General features: G+C 51.1%; 2 protein-coding genes across 7 annotated transcripts in view; one reads left to right on the top strand and one right to left on the bottom strand.

Moving 5' to 3' along the window:
• PMFBP1 (polyamine modulated factor 1 binding protein 1) overlaps positions 1-2,218 on the top strand; it is an 84,242-nt gene extending 82,024 nt beyond the window's left edge. For all 6 annotated transcript variants that reach the window (XM_081871765.1, XM_081871768.1, XM_081871767.1 and 3 more), the window contains 2 exons: positions 947-1,017; positions 1,920-2,218. In XM_081871765.1, the coding sequence (XP_081727891.1) occupies positions 947-1,017; positions 1,920-1,980 (132 nt within the window). In that variant the 3' untranslated portion in view covers positions 1,981-2,218. The remainder of the gene's footprint in view (positions 1-946; positions 1,018-1,919) is intronic.
• Positions 2,219-2,392: 174 nt separating this feature from the next.
• DHX38 (DEAH-box helicase 38) lies at positions 2,393-14,388 on the bottom strand. The gene is made up of 27 exons (XM_081871783.1): positions 14,272-14,388; positions 13,665-14,004; positions 13,358-13,545; positions 13,148-13,264; positions 12,762-12,927; positions 12,517-12,635; positions 12,353-12,429; positions 11,845-12,000; positions 11,562-11,723; positions 11,351-11,458; positions 10,784-10,905; positions 10,544-10,681; positions 10,213-10,399; positions 9,831-10,016; positions 7,292-7,432; positions 7,075-7,185; positions 6,871-6,987; positions 5,936-6,043; positions 5,740-5,852; positions 5,383-5,591; positions 5,149-5,303; positions 4,872-5,027; positions 4,647-4,781; positions 3,537-3,662; positions 3,293-3,388; positions 2,688-2,809; positions 2,393-2,594 (listed from the first exon to the last, which is right to left on the bottom strand). The coding sequence occupies exons 2-27, from the start codon at positions 13,991-13,993 to the stop codon at positions 2,510-2,512; spliced, it is 3,729 nt and encodes a 1,242-aa protein (XP_081727909.1). The 5' UTR covers positions 13,994-14,004; positions 14,272-14,388; the 3' UTR covers positions 2,393-2,509.

Here is a 14,388-nt window from a genome sequence, read left to right as displayed (position 1 = left end):
ACCCAGATGGAGGTAAGTGACTTAGAGAAGAATTTTCATCCTGCCCCCAAACCATATAACAGCCCTCAGGGCATAAGGTCAGCAAAGCCTCCCTTTCTCTAATGACCTTCAAGACTGCTATAAATTACAACTGAGAAGTTCTCTGTCTGCCAGTTGAAATTTACATCTGGTGTGTGAGCTACCTTCTTAAGAAGAGTATCATTTAACGATCAAGGGTGTTCGGTTAGAAATCTTTTATTTTTAATTCTGTTTTTTTGACAAAAGTGTTGACTTCAAACTGAAAGTATGTGGTTTGATAAGGAATGCTGTGAAGACCTTAAGGTCTTAAGTTTTTAAGATGCGTATTGAACTGTTAATAAGATTAAGAACATTCAGTATGGCAAATACATTGTTGGACACTCCATTGAATGTTGGCATCTTACAGCAAATATTGCATGAACAGTTAAGAGAGATCAGAGCTGAGATTTATGAAATGGTGAATGAAAATGGACCAGAGAAGGATGAAATGGAAAATGGTATTAAAGAGAGCACAGAGACTTTGGAGAACAATATCAAAAAAGGATTCCCAGAACAGGAGAGTGAAATGGTAGAGTTGGAGGTAGCAGATAATGAAATGGAGAAGTCCTTCGCACCAGTGTCTAGAGGAATGAAACACCCAAATGGCACGAGTTATGATGTTGAAGGAATGGAATGAAGCCATGGACATCCTGAGTTGGCAGAGACAGAAAATCGGAAGTCCCTTTCACATCTTTTCCTTTTATATTCCTTCCTCTTTTTTCCTTTTGTTTTCCTTGTTGTCCTCTACTCTGAGACATTATTGGGATTATTCTTTCTCTTTTCGTTTTTTTTCATTTTGTATTGTATTGTATTGTATTACAAAAAAAAAGCCTTAATGAAATCTTAAGGGAAATAACACAAACACAAAGTCTCCTCTTTCTCGTTGCAGGCTTTCCACAGCAGTGATTTGGACCCAGGTGCTGTACTACCACAGCCTTGGCCTACGTTCCCAGCAGATGAGTAAGTGCTTCTGTTCTCCCCCACTCGTCTCCTTGGACAATGCCAGCACCAAGGAGCTAACTTCCAAGCCAGGGACTGCCTGGACCAATCTTTTGAGGCAATGTAGAATGCTTCTGATGGCAGGAAGGCACTTTGCACAAGCTTGGCTTAAAAAGTTATTTTCTCGGCTCACGCATGCAGGCTGGGGCATCATAGCACCCTAAACAAAGCACCAGAAACCCCCGAAAAGCCTGCAAAAGCAGTGTGGTGAAGCCTCTGTAAGGAACTGCCTGGTATAGCAGACTATGGGGTTGTTATACAGCAATCTTTTTCCAGCAGCCAGTGAGATGGGCCCTGGGCAAATACCCCCCCCCCACCGCCGCCCCACAGCTTTCCTGCAAGGGTGGGGAGCTTGTAGCCCTCTGGCTATTGTGAAGTTCTGGCTCCCCTCACTCCTGGCAATAGTGGCTGGGGCTCCTGGCAATAGTGGCTGGGGCATCATCATCCAGAGGGCCACATGCTTGAAGCCAGGGGCCGGTAGCAGACCAGGCCACAATTCCCCAACCGACCTCTAATGGAGTTGCATAACAATATTGGGAGGGTAAAGTATTTATATAAACTCTTTATCCAACATTATGTCTTGAATTGACTTTAGTCCTTGGGTGTACAGAAGCTATTTCCACTCCCTTTCAATCATTTATGGTGGGTGCAAACATGCCCTTTCTTAAGAGGACCAATGCTGTGTACAATAGTCTAAAATGAAGTAATAGCATTCAAATAGATGCCATCTTATTTTCAGTCTCCTGTAGAGATTCCCTGAGCAAACTGATTGTTAGTCAAGTCAAGCAGCATGGATGTAGAAAGCCATTCCTGCTATACCTCCCCCACCCACCCCAAATCATCATCATTATTACCATTTGCAGCTCTCACTGCTTGAGCCGGAAACAAAGCAAAGTGCTGCCTACAAAGTGGAACCTGTCCTAGCCCCGCCATGGCTGCTGGATACCTACTCTTCGCCACACACGCTGGCCCCCTCCCTGCCCAGCAGAGGACACACCTTGGTGCCTGCCGCGCCAGGCTCCAGTGAATATTTGGACAGGGACCGGCCGATCGACTAATCATGTGACTTCTTACGCAGAAGAAGAAAGAAAGAAAAAAAGAACTTGTGCAGATACTAAGCTAATAAATGGGGAAGTGCTGAGCCACTTTCCCCAAAAAACCACATGTTGTGCTGTGAGCGTGTATAAGGCAAAAGGGAGGCAAGTGGCAGAAAGCAGGATGGGCCGAGAGAGGACAGGGCTCCCCACAGGTGCACCCCAAACACACCTTGCTCCAGCCTCACCCCCAACCTTGCACCAAGGAAGAGGCCAAACAAAAGCAACTGCTCAAAATCGGGTCAGGAAGCAGCAACATTTATATAAACAATAAAATTATTTTTTCCATGTCCATCCAGGGTGGGCTCTGCCCAACTAAGCACAGCAGGGTCTTCTGTACAGAGCTGGGAGGGCAGGGGTTACAGACCAAAGCGAGCTGGTGTGTGGCGTGGGGTGGCAGGCTGGCCTTGCTCCTTGCGTCCCGGCGTGTAGATCTTGGTGGACCTACAGGGAGGGGAGGAAGATGATGTCAGACTCACACTGCTTGGCCCAACCACGCACCCTCCTCTTTACCCACCCCTACTGAAAGAAGCATACCTGACACTGCCCACCGGGTTGCGGCGCTCTTGCTCCTCTCGGCGGGCACGCAGCTGCTCTTCGGCCAGAGCCATCTCCTCCTCCATGGCTGAAGCTTCCTCTTTGGCCCTTCGGCGGCTCTCCTGGGGCAGAGCAAGCAGACTGAATGCAACTGAAGCAGGCAGGAGCTGACCTCACCCTTCCGACGTAGCACTCTTTTTTTACTGGAATATGTTTCAAATTGACAAAGCAAGAGTGCACACTCAGGATACCCCAACACTTAAGGAACAGCTATGCTAGCCTGAGTTAGGAGAGCCCATGACATGCTTTCCTGGATTAGACTTAAGGTCAGTGCTCCTTTGCGGAAGCTGGCCAGGCAGCCTTAGGGAAGCCACAATCTGCCTTTTGCCCCTTCCTGCTATACAGGACAAGTTTAGCTATGGGCACACAGAGGAACAGCCCCCTTGAAAGCTCTTCACCCCATCCACTACTTAAGGAAGGAGGGAGCCAAGCTCAGTATGCTCCTCAGCATTACAGCAGCAGAAAAAAACACCAACCTTGAGAGCAGCTACAAAACAGGAGGACTGGTTCTGCAGACACCAGCAGCTCCAGCTCAAATCCCTTACCTGGCGAGACTTGCCAGCATGTTTGATGCTGTAGAACATGGGTCCCAATTCAGCCAGCCATTCACCATCCACTGCTGTGACACACTGCATGTACTCCTGTAGGGGGATAGACAGGAGGGTTGATCAGCCCATGGGGAAGCTGAGAGACACCCCCCTCCCTCCAATGACTAGGAAAGAAAGATCACAGCAGAGCTAACGGCATTACAGGCAGCCCCCCCCCACACACACACACTCACTCACTCACCTTAGTGGTCATTACAAGCTCATGGTAGACAATGTAATCAGGTGTGTAGCCCATGCCAAAGAGTGAGCTGGTTGGGTGCAGGTGGCAGGGCATTCCAGTGCGGACATTGACATACTCGCCAATCCCCTGAAGCAAAGAAAGAGCATGGTCAGCACAGTCCCAGCACAACCACTCACAGGCTCTGCCCTGGCACAATTGAGGCAGCTGAATCAGCCCAAGGGTGCTTAGGTAGTCCAGCATCCTGTTCCCATAGGGGCTGACCAGATTGGAAGTGGGACCGATGCACAACACCAACTCTTCCCACTCACAGTTCCTGCAACAATGAGTCTGTGGCAAACCACCTCTGATGCTGGTGGGAGTGTCAGCCTTCATAACATATACCTTTATCCTCCCTAAAAGATATTTCACACCATCTGCTACCTGATTCATGTTGCTGGGGAGTGAGCCAAGGAGAATCTCCATCAAAAGCAGGCACTCTACCATGAAGATGCTGCCCCCCCCCAAGCATCTTATAAATGACAGAACCAGGTCGGGGGGGGGGGATGAAGCAGAAGGAAAGAGGAAAGGGCTTTAAAAGGGTTAGGGGCACAATAGTAAAAGGAGGCTTCCAAACCTCCTAAAGGAAAAGTGTGAAAGGCTAGACTTCTTTGCTGGTCTGAATCAGACTGGTGGTTTCCCCCCACCGCTGCTCTAGACAATCAAGAAGCAGCCTTTCAACGGACAGAAACCCAGCTAGAAAAGGGAGAAACCATTGCTGAGCTAGAAGGAGCGATAAGTAGTGAGATCACTATACAGGAATAAGGAAAGGGATAGCATGGCCAGGGATGCCTTGTGGGCTGAAGCAGAAATTGGCTCTTAGGAGTCCCTACATCAAATCCATAGCAGGAGTGACTGATTACAGGAAGAGGTACTAAAGCTGAACTCAGGTAGAACCAAGAGGGAAGATAAAGGGGGGGGGGGTTGGCTTTGAAGCACAGATTTAAAAACTCTAGGTAGCGCCATCGTTTGCAACAGGGAGCATGATGTTCCTTATACCCACTCACTTGTCTACCTACCCACTCCCTTACAAAACCCAACGCAAAACACACCCTGGTGCAAGTTCTTGCTCACCTTCAGTTTGGCAGCCTGGTGAAAGTAGGCAGCACAGATGCACTTGCGAACAATATCCCAGTCAGTGCCACAGGATGCCAGGCTCATGCGTTGCTGCACCATAATGTCCTTCAGCTGTGCTCGCACCTCTCGCACCTGGAAGAGCAGCAAGAGCTGTCAAGCCTGAAGTCCACAGCCCCCTTCAAGTCCTTGCCCAACCCACTTTCCCCCTCTCCCAGCAGGCACCTTGCGCATGGCCTTGGCATGGATAAAGTGCTCGTTGCACCAAAGTGTAGAGTAGCTGTTGTTCTTCCATTGCAGGTAAACGTTCAGGTAAGTCAAGTGATCACTCTCAGGAACAGCAAACTTCTCCCGCACCTGGTCACTCTCTTCCTCCCGGCCCTGCAGGGAAGGCAACAGGAAGGTGAAGAGAGGAGGAGGGAAGGAGGTGGCAATGCAGCCTGGCGGCTGCTAAGGTCCCAAGAACTGCCCAGCCCCTTCCCCGCTTTGAGATCAGGCTCACCTTGGGCCGGTAGAAAATGGCTGGAACAGAGAGCATGGAGACAATCAGCAGGATCTCCGAGCTGCAGCCCATGTCACAGGAAACGATCAGCATCTTGGAGAGAGCCGGATCAAGGGGGAACTCGACCATCAGACGCCCCGTGGATGTCAACCCACCTAAAGGGAAGGCAGCACTAATGAGACAGGCCTCCCAGCTATGCCACACCACATCACCTTGTCAGGTTGCCCCCTCTACCTGTGTTGTCTAGTGCCCCAAGGATCCACAACTGGTACATGGAGTTTAGCATATTGTCTTCAGGAGGGGGGTCCATGAAGTGGAACTGCAGCAGGTCCTGCACACCCAAGGACTTGAGGAGCAGCACTACATTGGCCAAGTTGGTGCGCTGAATCTCTGGGACTGTGGTTGTCAGTAGTTCATTCTTGTATGCACTCTGGGTGTACAGCCTGTCCAGGAGAGAAAACAGCTGCTCAGATGGGAACAGCCCTGGGAGACCTGCCACCCCAGCAAAGTTAACTTCCGTAGTCAAAGACACACCCCTGCAGCTCCCGCCCAGCGTTGGCAGGAGGGATTGCTCACACACACAGTTCCTACCTGAAACACTGACCTGGGCCCGTCCTTCCAGCTCGGCCCGAGCGCTGGTTTGCATTGGCCTGGCTGATTGGGTAGATCTGCAATGCATCCATGCCAATTCGTGGGTTGAAGACCTGGGGCAAAAGAGGGAAGATGAGCCACGGTTTCAGCCTAAACCTGCAGGCTACAGGGCTCTGTACAACCCAACCCGCCTCACCTTCAGCTTGCAGTAGCCAGAGTCAATCACAAACATGATCCCGTCCACCGTCAGCGAGGTCTCTGCAATGTTGGTGGCCACAATGCACTTCCGAACGCCATCTGGTGCCTGCCAGAAACACAGGTGTCAATTGCAGAAGATAACTTCCATCTCCTCCCAGGCCAAGGGAAGCTCTTTGAGCTAAACACTTTGAACTCTCTAGCTTTCCACTTTAGCAAGCCTCTCAGGTCAGCACCAGCCAAGGGTCAAAGTCTCCTGCCTGGTCTTATCCACTGGTGCATAATAGTGGGTGCTGATGCCCCACTGCCTGCAAGACTCTTCCAAGTCTGGTTTCATTCAGGTTTTCACCTGTTCTTTTCACTCCCTTGGTGCATGTTCAATGCTCTGCTCTATGGCCTTTGACCTGCTCTTCCATGACTCCAGTCTGCAGCTGCCCAGGTTCTGGGCCTAATCCAGTTCTAACTGCTCCTGGCTGTTCATTGATAGCACTCTACTTTCCATGATGCTTTGGAACCAGTTGCCTCAAGACACCGATGTTGCTTCGGGAAAACTGGCAACTGCATTGCAACTCCACTACCTCTCTCCTTGTGCTTGGGCTGATCCGATACAAACTTTCAGGGCTCACACCTAACATAACAGAACAAAGCCCTGAAACTTCCTTGATGGGACACAACAGCACACATCCCAAATAAGATAACCTTCCTCTGCTATGCGTTAGAACACACGTGGCAAGAAGCCCCCACACAAAGAACAGCAACAGTTCCCAACCAAGCCTTCTAACTCATGTAATGCAGAAAACAAAAGATCAAGCAACAAGCTTAGGGGCAGGTGCAATTCTACTCCCCACAGAAAAACACACCAGCCCCTGCTCTTCAAGCACAGAAGGGAAATCTCTCTCTCTCTCTCTCTCTGACACACACACACCAGTTCAATACCTTCTGGAAAATCTTGGCCTGCAGATCAGATGGCAGCTGGGAGTAGATGGGCAAGACAGCCAGGGCAGGTGCATTCTCCAGTTCCTCCAGGTGCTCCACAATCTGTTCCGATGTGACCTGTGATAAGGAAGGTGAGAGTGAATTGCATGCAGGAGAGAGGGCAGGGCTGGCAACTCAGGGGTTCTTTCACTCAACAGTATGCACCTCAATGTCCTCCTGGCCTGGCATGAAGATCAGAATATCCCCTGGGGCACTTGAGAGGTGGACTTGCAAGGCCTGTTTCACGGCTGCTTCCACATAATCTTCTTGCGGGGTCTGAAAGAGAGAGGTAAGAGACTTAACACACCCTCCCGGCCATGGTCCACAACCCTCCCAGAAAGTAAAAAGCAGACAAATCCCTGCTCCCCTGATCTCTACATACCTTACTAAAGAGGACATCAACAGGAAAGGTGCGACCTGGAATGTGGAAAATGGGCACATTCCCAAAGAAAGCAGCAAACTTCTCTGCATCCATGGTGGCTGAAGTAACAATCAGCTTCAGGTCTGAGCGCCGGGCCACAACCTGTAGGAGGAAAAGAGGGCAGGTGTCACAAAAGGAAAGGTGGGAAGACTCACCTACCCTCAGAGCAAGGGAGAAGCACCACACGGCATATCTTTCCAAACACTGGATACAGAAGTAGCCCATTTCATCCCCCTCTCAGATGGAGAGAAACAAAGAGAAATATTCCTTCTTGTAACAAAAGGATTGTGCTTGGCTGCATGGTGCTCTGTTTCAAAACTCTGCTTCCTTGTTACAAAAGGCAAGAAGTTGCCTGAGTGACATAGGGGCAATGGGCACAAACGACAGGCTTTGTCTCAGTTCCATCAGCAAGTGAGAGCAGCAAACCACTTACTGTATTGCAATTCAGCAGCTTTACATCACAGGCTCCCTCTCTGCTCCACAATGGCCACTCTCAGGTCATGTATAAATTGTGTCTTGGGAGGCTAAAACGATTTCCCACCAACTCTTGAACATTGCTTTTATGACGTAAAATTTGTGTCCCTTTATTCTTTTTTGTTTTCTCCAGAGCAGACCACAGTGCCAACTCTGTCCCCATGTCTACTCTGGCACTACTAGGGCAAGGTCTGAAAACATCACCCACAACAGGCATTCATTCACCTGCTCACTTCAAATGTGATCTATATCTCATAAGCCACCTACTGTCAGCAGCTAGAAGCATCAAAACTAAACACTGGAGGGACATGTCAGGAGTGAACATGAACCACTGATACCAAACGGTATGGGAAACAGCCATACTAGAAAAGCTAAGCAACAAACTGAAATTAGAACAGGGACATACAAAAGAGGATGCCTTCATCCTGGTGTGGCTCCCCTTTATTACATACACAGGCCAATAAGACAACAACATAACCCGCGCCCCCCCCCCCCCAGCAAAGAAATTGATATGGCCAATTTGACCCAACAACTCCCAGCTCCTCGCAAACAGGAACAAAATTCACCGCAGCCAACCTAAAGCAACCAACCATGCTCTGGGCTCCTCAATCTCCTGAACCATCAATTAAAATAAATAAATGAATAGATAAATGAACTGATGCCGACACAAAACTCGACATGTACACTTTCCAAAAGAAGGAACTAACACTACCCCCTTCTCTCCCTCACCTTGTCTCCACCCCAAACTCACAATGCGTACGATAGCAGTATCTCTCACCAAATGGAACTGAACTGTAAAAAAACCTCTATGAACTGAAAACAGAGGTGCTATATGTACCGTTGTTATCCGTGAAAATCTTTCAATAAAAAACAATTTTAAAAAATATGATCCATGTTCATCACCTGCCAGAGAGGCCCTTCTGAATTCTACATAGGACAAACAGGCCAGTCTCAACACAAATGGCAAAAAGATCCAGTACTATAACTCCTGGGCTGAACCAAGACAAAGCATTTTTAACCCATTTTATGTATTAATTGGATTATAAATGTGAATTAATTAGGTACTTGCAACTGCCTTTACTCTTCTGTATTTCACTTCATTTTCACACTGCTTACAACACCCCTCCCTTGCAAACCATGTGCTTCTACTATAGCTGTAGATCAGAATTTTTAAATTTTTATTTTTATTTAACAAAACTTATACAGTTGAACCTCGGATCCCGAACGCCTTGCAATTCGAACATTTTGGCTCCCAAAAGCTGCAAACCTGGAAGTGAGTGTTCCATTTTGCAAATGTTCTTTGGAACCCGAACGTCTGATGTGACTTCCGCGGCTTCCGATTGGCTGCAGGAGCTTCCTGCAGCCAATTGGAAGCCGCGCCTTGGTTTCCAAACATTTTGGAAGTCGAATGGACTTCCGGAACGGATTCCGTTCAACTTCCGAGGTACCACTGTATACTGCTTGGTTGAAACAGAACCTCCAAGAGGCTTATGAGAAATAAAAATAATTAAGAAGAAGCAGGTAAAACATTTAAATGGCAACTAACACCAGCAGCAAAGCAAAAAGAGCGTAACACATGACAAAATATACGTGCCTAGAAAGGCTTGCCTAAACCAAAATGTTTTAAGCAGGTCTCAAAAAGAATACAGCAAAGGTGCCTGCTGGATGTCAATAGGCAGAGAGTTCCAAAATGTAGGTGCTGCCACACTAAAATATTTTATTCTTTACAAGTGTGGAATGAGTATTGTGTGGCAGCTCTAACAGTGCCCATTCCATACATCAAAGCAGTCAAGTGGACACCTATGAGGTAAGGTCATCTCACAAGGATAACACTTCATTCATCTGATGTGAGATGAGTCCATGACAGCTTATTGTGCCATAATAAAGGTGCTAAAGGTGCCCTAAGACTCTCTTGGCTTTTTTCTGCACAAGACTCAAACAAGGGCTCCCCTTCTGGGACACTGCACTGTATAAGCAACTGAAGTCTAAGTGAATCCACCCACAGTCCCACCAAGCAAGTACTGACCTCACGCAGGAGACCGAAGAGCACGTCTGTGTTGAGCGAGCGTTCATGCGCTTCATCCATAATAATAGCACTATAATGGTCAAGGTCGGCTTCGCGCAAAGACTCACGCAGCAGGATCCCATCCGTCATGTACTTGATCACAGTGTTCTCTGAAGTGCAATCCTCAAAGCGGATGGCATAGCCCACCTGAGAGATATCGGGGGCAGGGAGAGAAATATGTGAGAAGAACTTAACAAAAGACAACAAGCAGAGCACATCACACTACAGGTACAGTGATGAGGGACCATCTTACCTGCAGCTGAGCCAAACCCTCACCCCCCCAGCACTGCCAATACAGGTGCTTCCTACTGGCCCCCTCCCCCCTCTGCCCTTCTGTGCTCACCTCCTCACCAAGGCTCACGCTCATCTCCTCACTGACACGCTTGGCCACTGACATCGCTGCCACCCGGCGGGGCTGCGTGCAGCCAATCAAGCCATAGTCCGTATAGCTGTCCTCGTGCAGGTACTGTGTCAATTGCGTGGTTTTCCCGCTGCCTGTCTCCCCCACCACAATCACAATGCTGTTGTCCCTGCAAGAAGAAGAGGAGACAGGTTCTGTCACCAGCTCCCCAAAGTTAGGCCCCTCACCTGGACCCTGAGGTCCCTGCCCACCCAGTAAAGCAGAGAGAAGTTGCTGCTGAGGCTGAGGGCAAGGGGCTGGGGAAAGGTCTCACCTAATGACTGTCAGCAGTTCCTGCTGCACAGCAAAGATGGGCAGATACTGCCTCTGCTCCACAATTGACTTCTTCTTGGCAAACTCACTGCTCGCTTCACTCTTCTCCTTCATGTGATCAGCAAATTTCTGTTCTGTCCTGAAAGGAGAGTTCAGGTGTTGTGGTCATCGCCTCACAAGGCCCATCCTCCCTTGGAAGCCCTACTTGCTGCTGTCATCCTGTAGCAGGCGAGGCCCCTACCTGTAATCCACAGTGCCATCCTCTGCCAATTTTTGGTTGGGACCCTCTTCCTCTTCCTCCTTCTTGATGCCCATGATGTTCCCCAGTTTGGTGCCTGCCAACTCCCAATGCTTGTGCTGGGCCTGAAATGACAGCAACCACACACACACACACACACACAGAGAGAGAGAGAGAGAGAGAGAGAGATATCCATGAAAACTATTCAGACTTCAGACTTTGGCATGCTACATATAGTTCACTCATCCCTGCTCTGAATGGTAGCCACACCTGCCCATTAAACGCAGCCTCTCTGCTGCCTCCTCTCAACACTAAATTGCAACTTGCCACTAAACTGCAACTTACTGACCCCTGCAAAACCAGCACAATTCTGGACTTGACTATTGTTGTTTTGTGAGGAAGGGTAGAATAGAAACATTTTCAATCATAAAATAAAGTCTCAAGCAGCTGCAGCTACATTCATGCTTGGAAAGACAGTTTGCCCCCAGCAGGCAAGTTCCTTACTCAATGGAGATTAAGCCCACAAGGGGGGGGGGGGGGAGAGAGACCCAAAAGAAACTCGGACTGTACCTTTTTGCGCTCCTTCTGTTCGCGGTGCTTGCGCACCAACTGGCTGCCTTTGCGGGCGATGATCGCCAGGTCGGAAGTAGCATCCTTGACAGGGATGACGGGCTCAGGCTAGAAGGAAGCAAGAAAAGTGATCCACAAAGGAACAGCCCTGCCCCAACTTCAACTCCCCCCTCCCCATTTGCTGCCACCACTTGTTTAGAGTCTGGCCTACCTGCTTCGTGAAGACAATGCGCCCATCCAGGAAGGGAGGCACCAGGTTGTGAACCAGAAGATGAACCTTCGCAGCATTATCCTCCTCAAAGTCCTCGTCCACCTCCAGTCGGTGCACCACGCCGCTTGTCAGCATGCGGTTGGTCTCCCAGCGCTCATTATCCTACCAAGCAGAAAACAAGGCCAGGCCACTCAGCAGCCCCTCAGTTTTAAGGGAGCCCTTCCAATGACAATAGTCATGTGTTTGCCACCACTGGGCGCCACCCTCTCCAGCACTCCCCTACCTCATTTATCTGCCTACGCTGGGCTGAGATGCGCTTCTGCTTTTGCTTCTGCAGGTGCTGTTCCCGCTTCCTCACGTACTCCTCTGATGAAGAAGCCAGGGGATTGTGGAACTCGTCGTAGCCCTCATCCATCATGTACCAGTCCCTGTCAGCTTGCTGACGGTGGGGCGGGGGGGGGGGGGACAAGAAGAAAGTTTCAGCAATGCAAGCCAGAGACACACTCTCACCAATCTTGTTCATTATGACATACCACACTGGAGCTGAGCTGGCACTTTGGAAAAGGCAGCCTTCAATGGCCACCAAACACACCAAACACAGGGCCTGAGCCCAAGAACACCCACATGTGACAACCACCAAGCCCTTCTCCTTCACTTCCAACTCTCCCCAAAGAGAGAGCCAAACAACTCTGGGCACCCTCACTCTCCAAGGTACGAGATGAAGAAGATAAATAACCCTAGTGAGGGGGCGTCTGTTTGGGATCATTTGTTAAAGAGTGCTGCACACTCACCCGCTGGTCATCTTCCCACTGCTGTCGCTCCTCCTCAGTTTCAAAAGCAATGCCATCCTCACCATCTTCACGCCTTCCTAAGAATGGAAAGTATCATGAAGGCCTGATTCTGACCCCAGATTGCTGAGTCCTCCTCCCCCACTTCAGCTTTCCCAGTCCCTAACCTCTGCCTCTGGAGAGCCAAGGTGTTGCACCAGAGTGTCTTTGATGGTCAGCCCAGTCATTGTATTTGTATGAAGGCGTTGGCAACGGGGTGTCCTCTGGGTACTTGCTCCTGACAGACCTGTGAGAGCAACCAGGAGAAACACAGTCAAGGCAACAGCCCAGAGGGCAAGGACTGCTTGCTCCAGCCAGGCCTCATCCATCAGCCTCATCCCCACACCCCCAAGTATGATTTGCACCTCCATACCGGTCACGATCACGCCGTTCGCTATCCCGGGAGGCAGATCCCCGGTGACTTCTCTCTGAGTCCCGGTAGGAGGGCGTGGGGGAAGGAGACTCCCACTGGGAGCGGCGTGAACTGTTGTAGCCACTGTCCTCTTCCTCCCAGCTGGAGCGGGAAGGTGTAGCTGCATCTAGGCACAAGAAGGAAACCACCAGTTGGTTTGGACTACTCCCCCTTCTGCCACCCTAACACCCTTTGCTCCCAGGGTCCCAACACAACTGCCATGAAGATGTGCCACAGCCATGCATAGCCCAGCAGTTGCTCACCCAACCCCATACACAGAGGAAGAAGAAGCCAACAGTCTACAGACACTCCCCATCATCCAGGTGGAGTAGGCAGAGAGAGGGCACCTTTGGGTCGGTGGCGAGGACTCTCTGGTTCATTTTTCCGACTACTGCTGCTCCTCTCTGAGGAGGCCTCTCTCTCTGAGCGGCTGCTGCTGCTGCGTCGACTTCGGTCCCGCTCATCTGTGGAGGCAACCTATGATCAGCCATGGCCCACCCAGTGAAAAGACCAGTGGCAGTCCTGGGGGGGCGGAGCTACTCATGAGCAGGAATTACCTCGGTCCCGTTTGCGATCATGTTCCCGCTCCCGGCCGTGGTCCCTCTTGCGCTCTTTTTCCTCCTTGGAGGAGGCATAAACCCCATGCTCACGACGTTCCCTTTCCCGCTGCCGGCTGCGCTCCCAAAACTCCTCACTGACTCCTCCAGTGTGAGATGGTGTCTCCACACGAGCTGAGCGATAATGCCTGGAAAGTGGAAGAAGAGGAGGGCTGAAGTTTTTACCCCAACAAATTCAGCTCTTGCTTTCTTCCCTAAGAAGCAGCTACCGTTGCAGAAAGAGCAGCTTCCCAAGCCCTCCCCTCACCTGTCCTTGCGGCTGCTGCGCCCAGCTGGGTCGCCGTCCTCTTCCTCGCCGGCAGCGCCCTCGTCCTTGCCCTCAGCCCAGTCCTTATAGGAGGAGACCCGGGACCTCTTCCGGTCCTCAGCCCCGTTGTCCTTCTCTTCCCGCTCGCGGCGCTTCTGGGCGGCCAGGAGGTCCAGACCCAGCAGGGAGGTGCGGGGCGCCGGGATCTTGAAGACATGCTGCTCCTCGGCGGCGCTTTTCTTCTTGATCAGGAGGCCGCCGACCTGCGTCTCCGGCGCCAGGCCCTCCAGCCGGTGCAGCGACGCCTCTTCCGCCGGGGTGTCCCCCATTGCAGGGCTCTCTGCGGGGAGGCAATGAGGCACGCGAGTCAGCGGGACGGGGACCGGGCGGCAAGGGGGGTGGCGCCTAACGGCGGCGGGGGAAATCGGGCTGTTGGAGGGGCTGCTCGGCCGTTCAGAGTCCCGCGGGACGCGCTGCCACTGGACGACACACCGCGCTGAAAGCGGCAGCGGAAGCAGCAGCAGCAGCGCCGCCCAACCCGCTGGCCCGGCCTCGCTTCGCCTTCGGGACAGAGACGGGGGCAGAGTCCTGCCCGCCTCAGCCTCACCCTCCGCCGCCGCGCGGCCGCCGCTTCAAGGCCTGACCCTCCGCTTGCCGGGCGCCGCCATTGCCCGCCCCACAATGCCCCGCGACGGCAGCTGCGACGGCCTCTCCCCGCGCCATA

This window comes from Podarcis erhardii, assembly GCF_964252035.2.
Source record: "Podarcis erhardii genome assembly, chromosome: 7".
NCBI lineage: Eukaryota > Metazoa > Chordata > Lepidosauria > Squamata > Lacertidae > Podarcis > Podarcis erhardii.
Note: the sequence above shows the minus strand (reverse complement) of the source record. Positions and strands in the feature narration are given on the sequence as shown.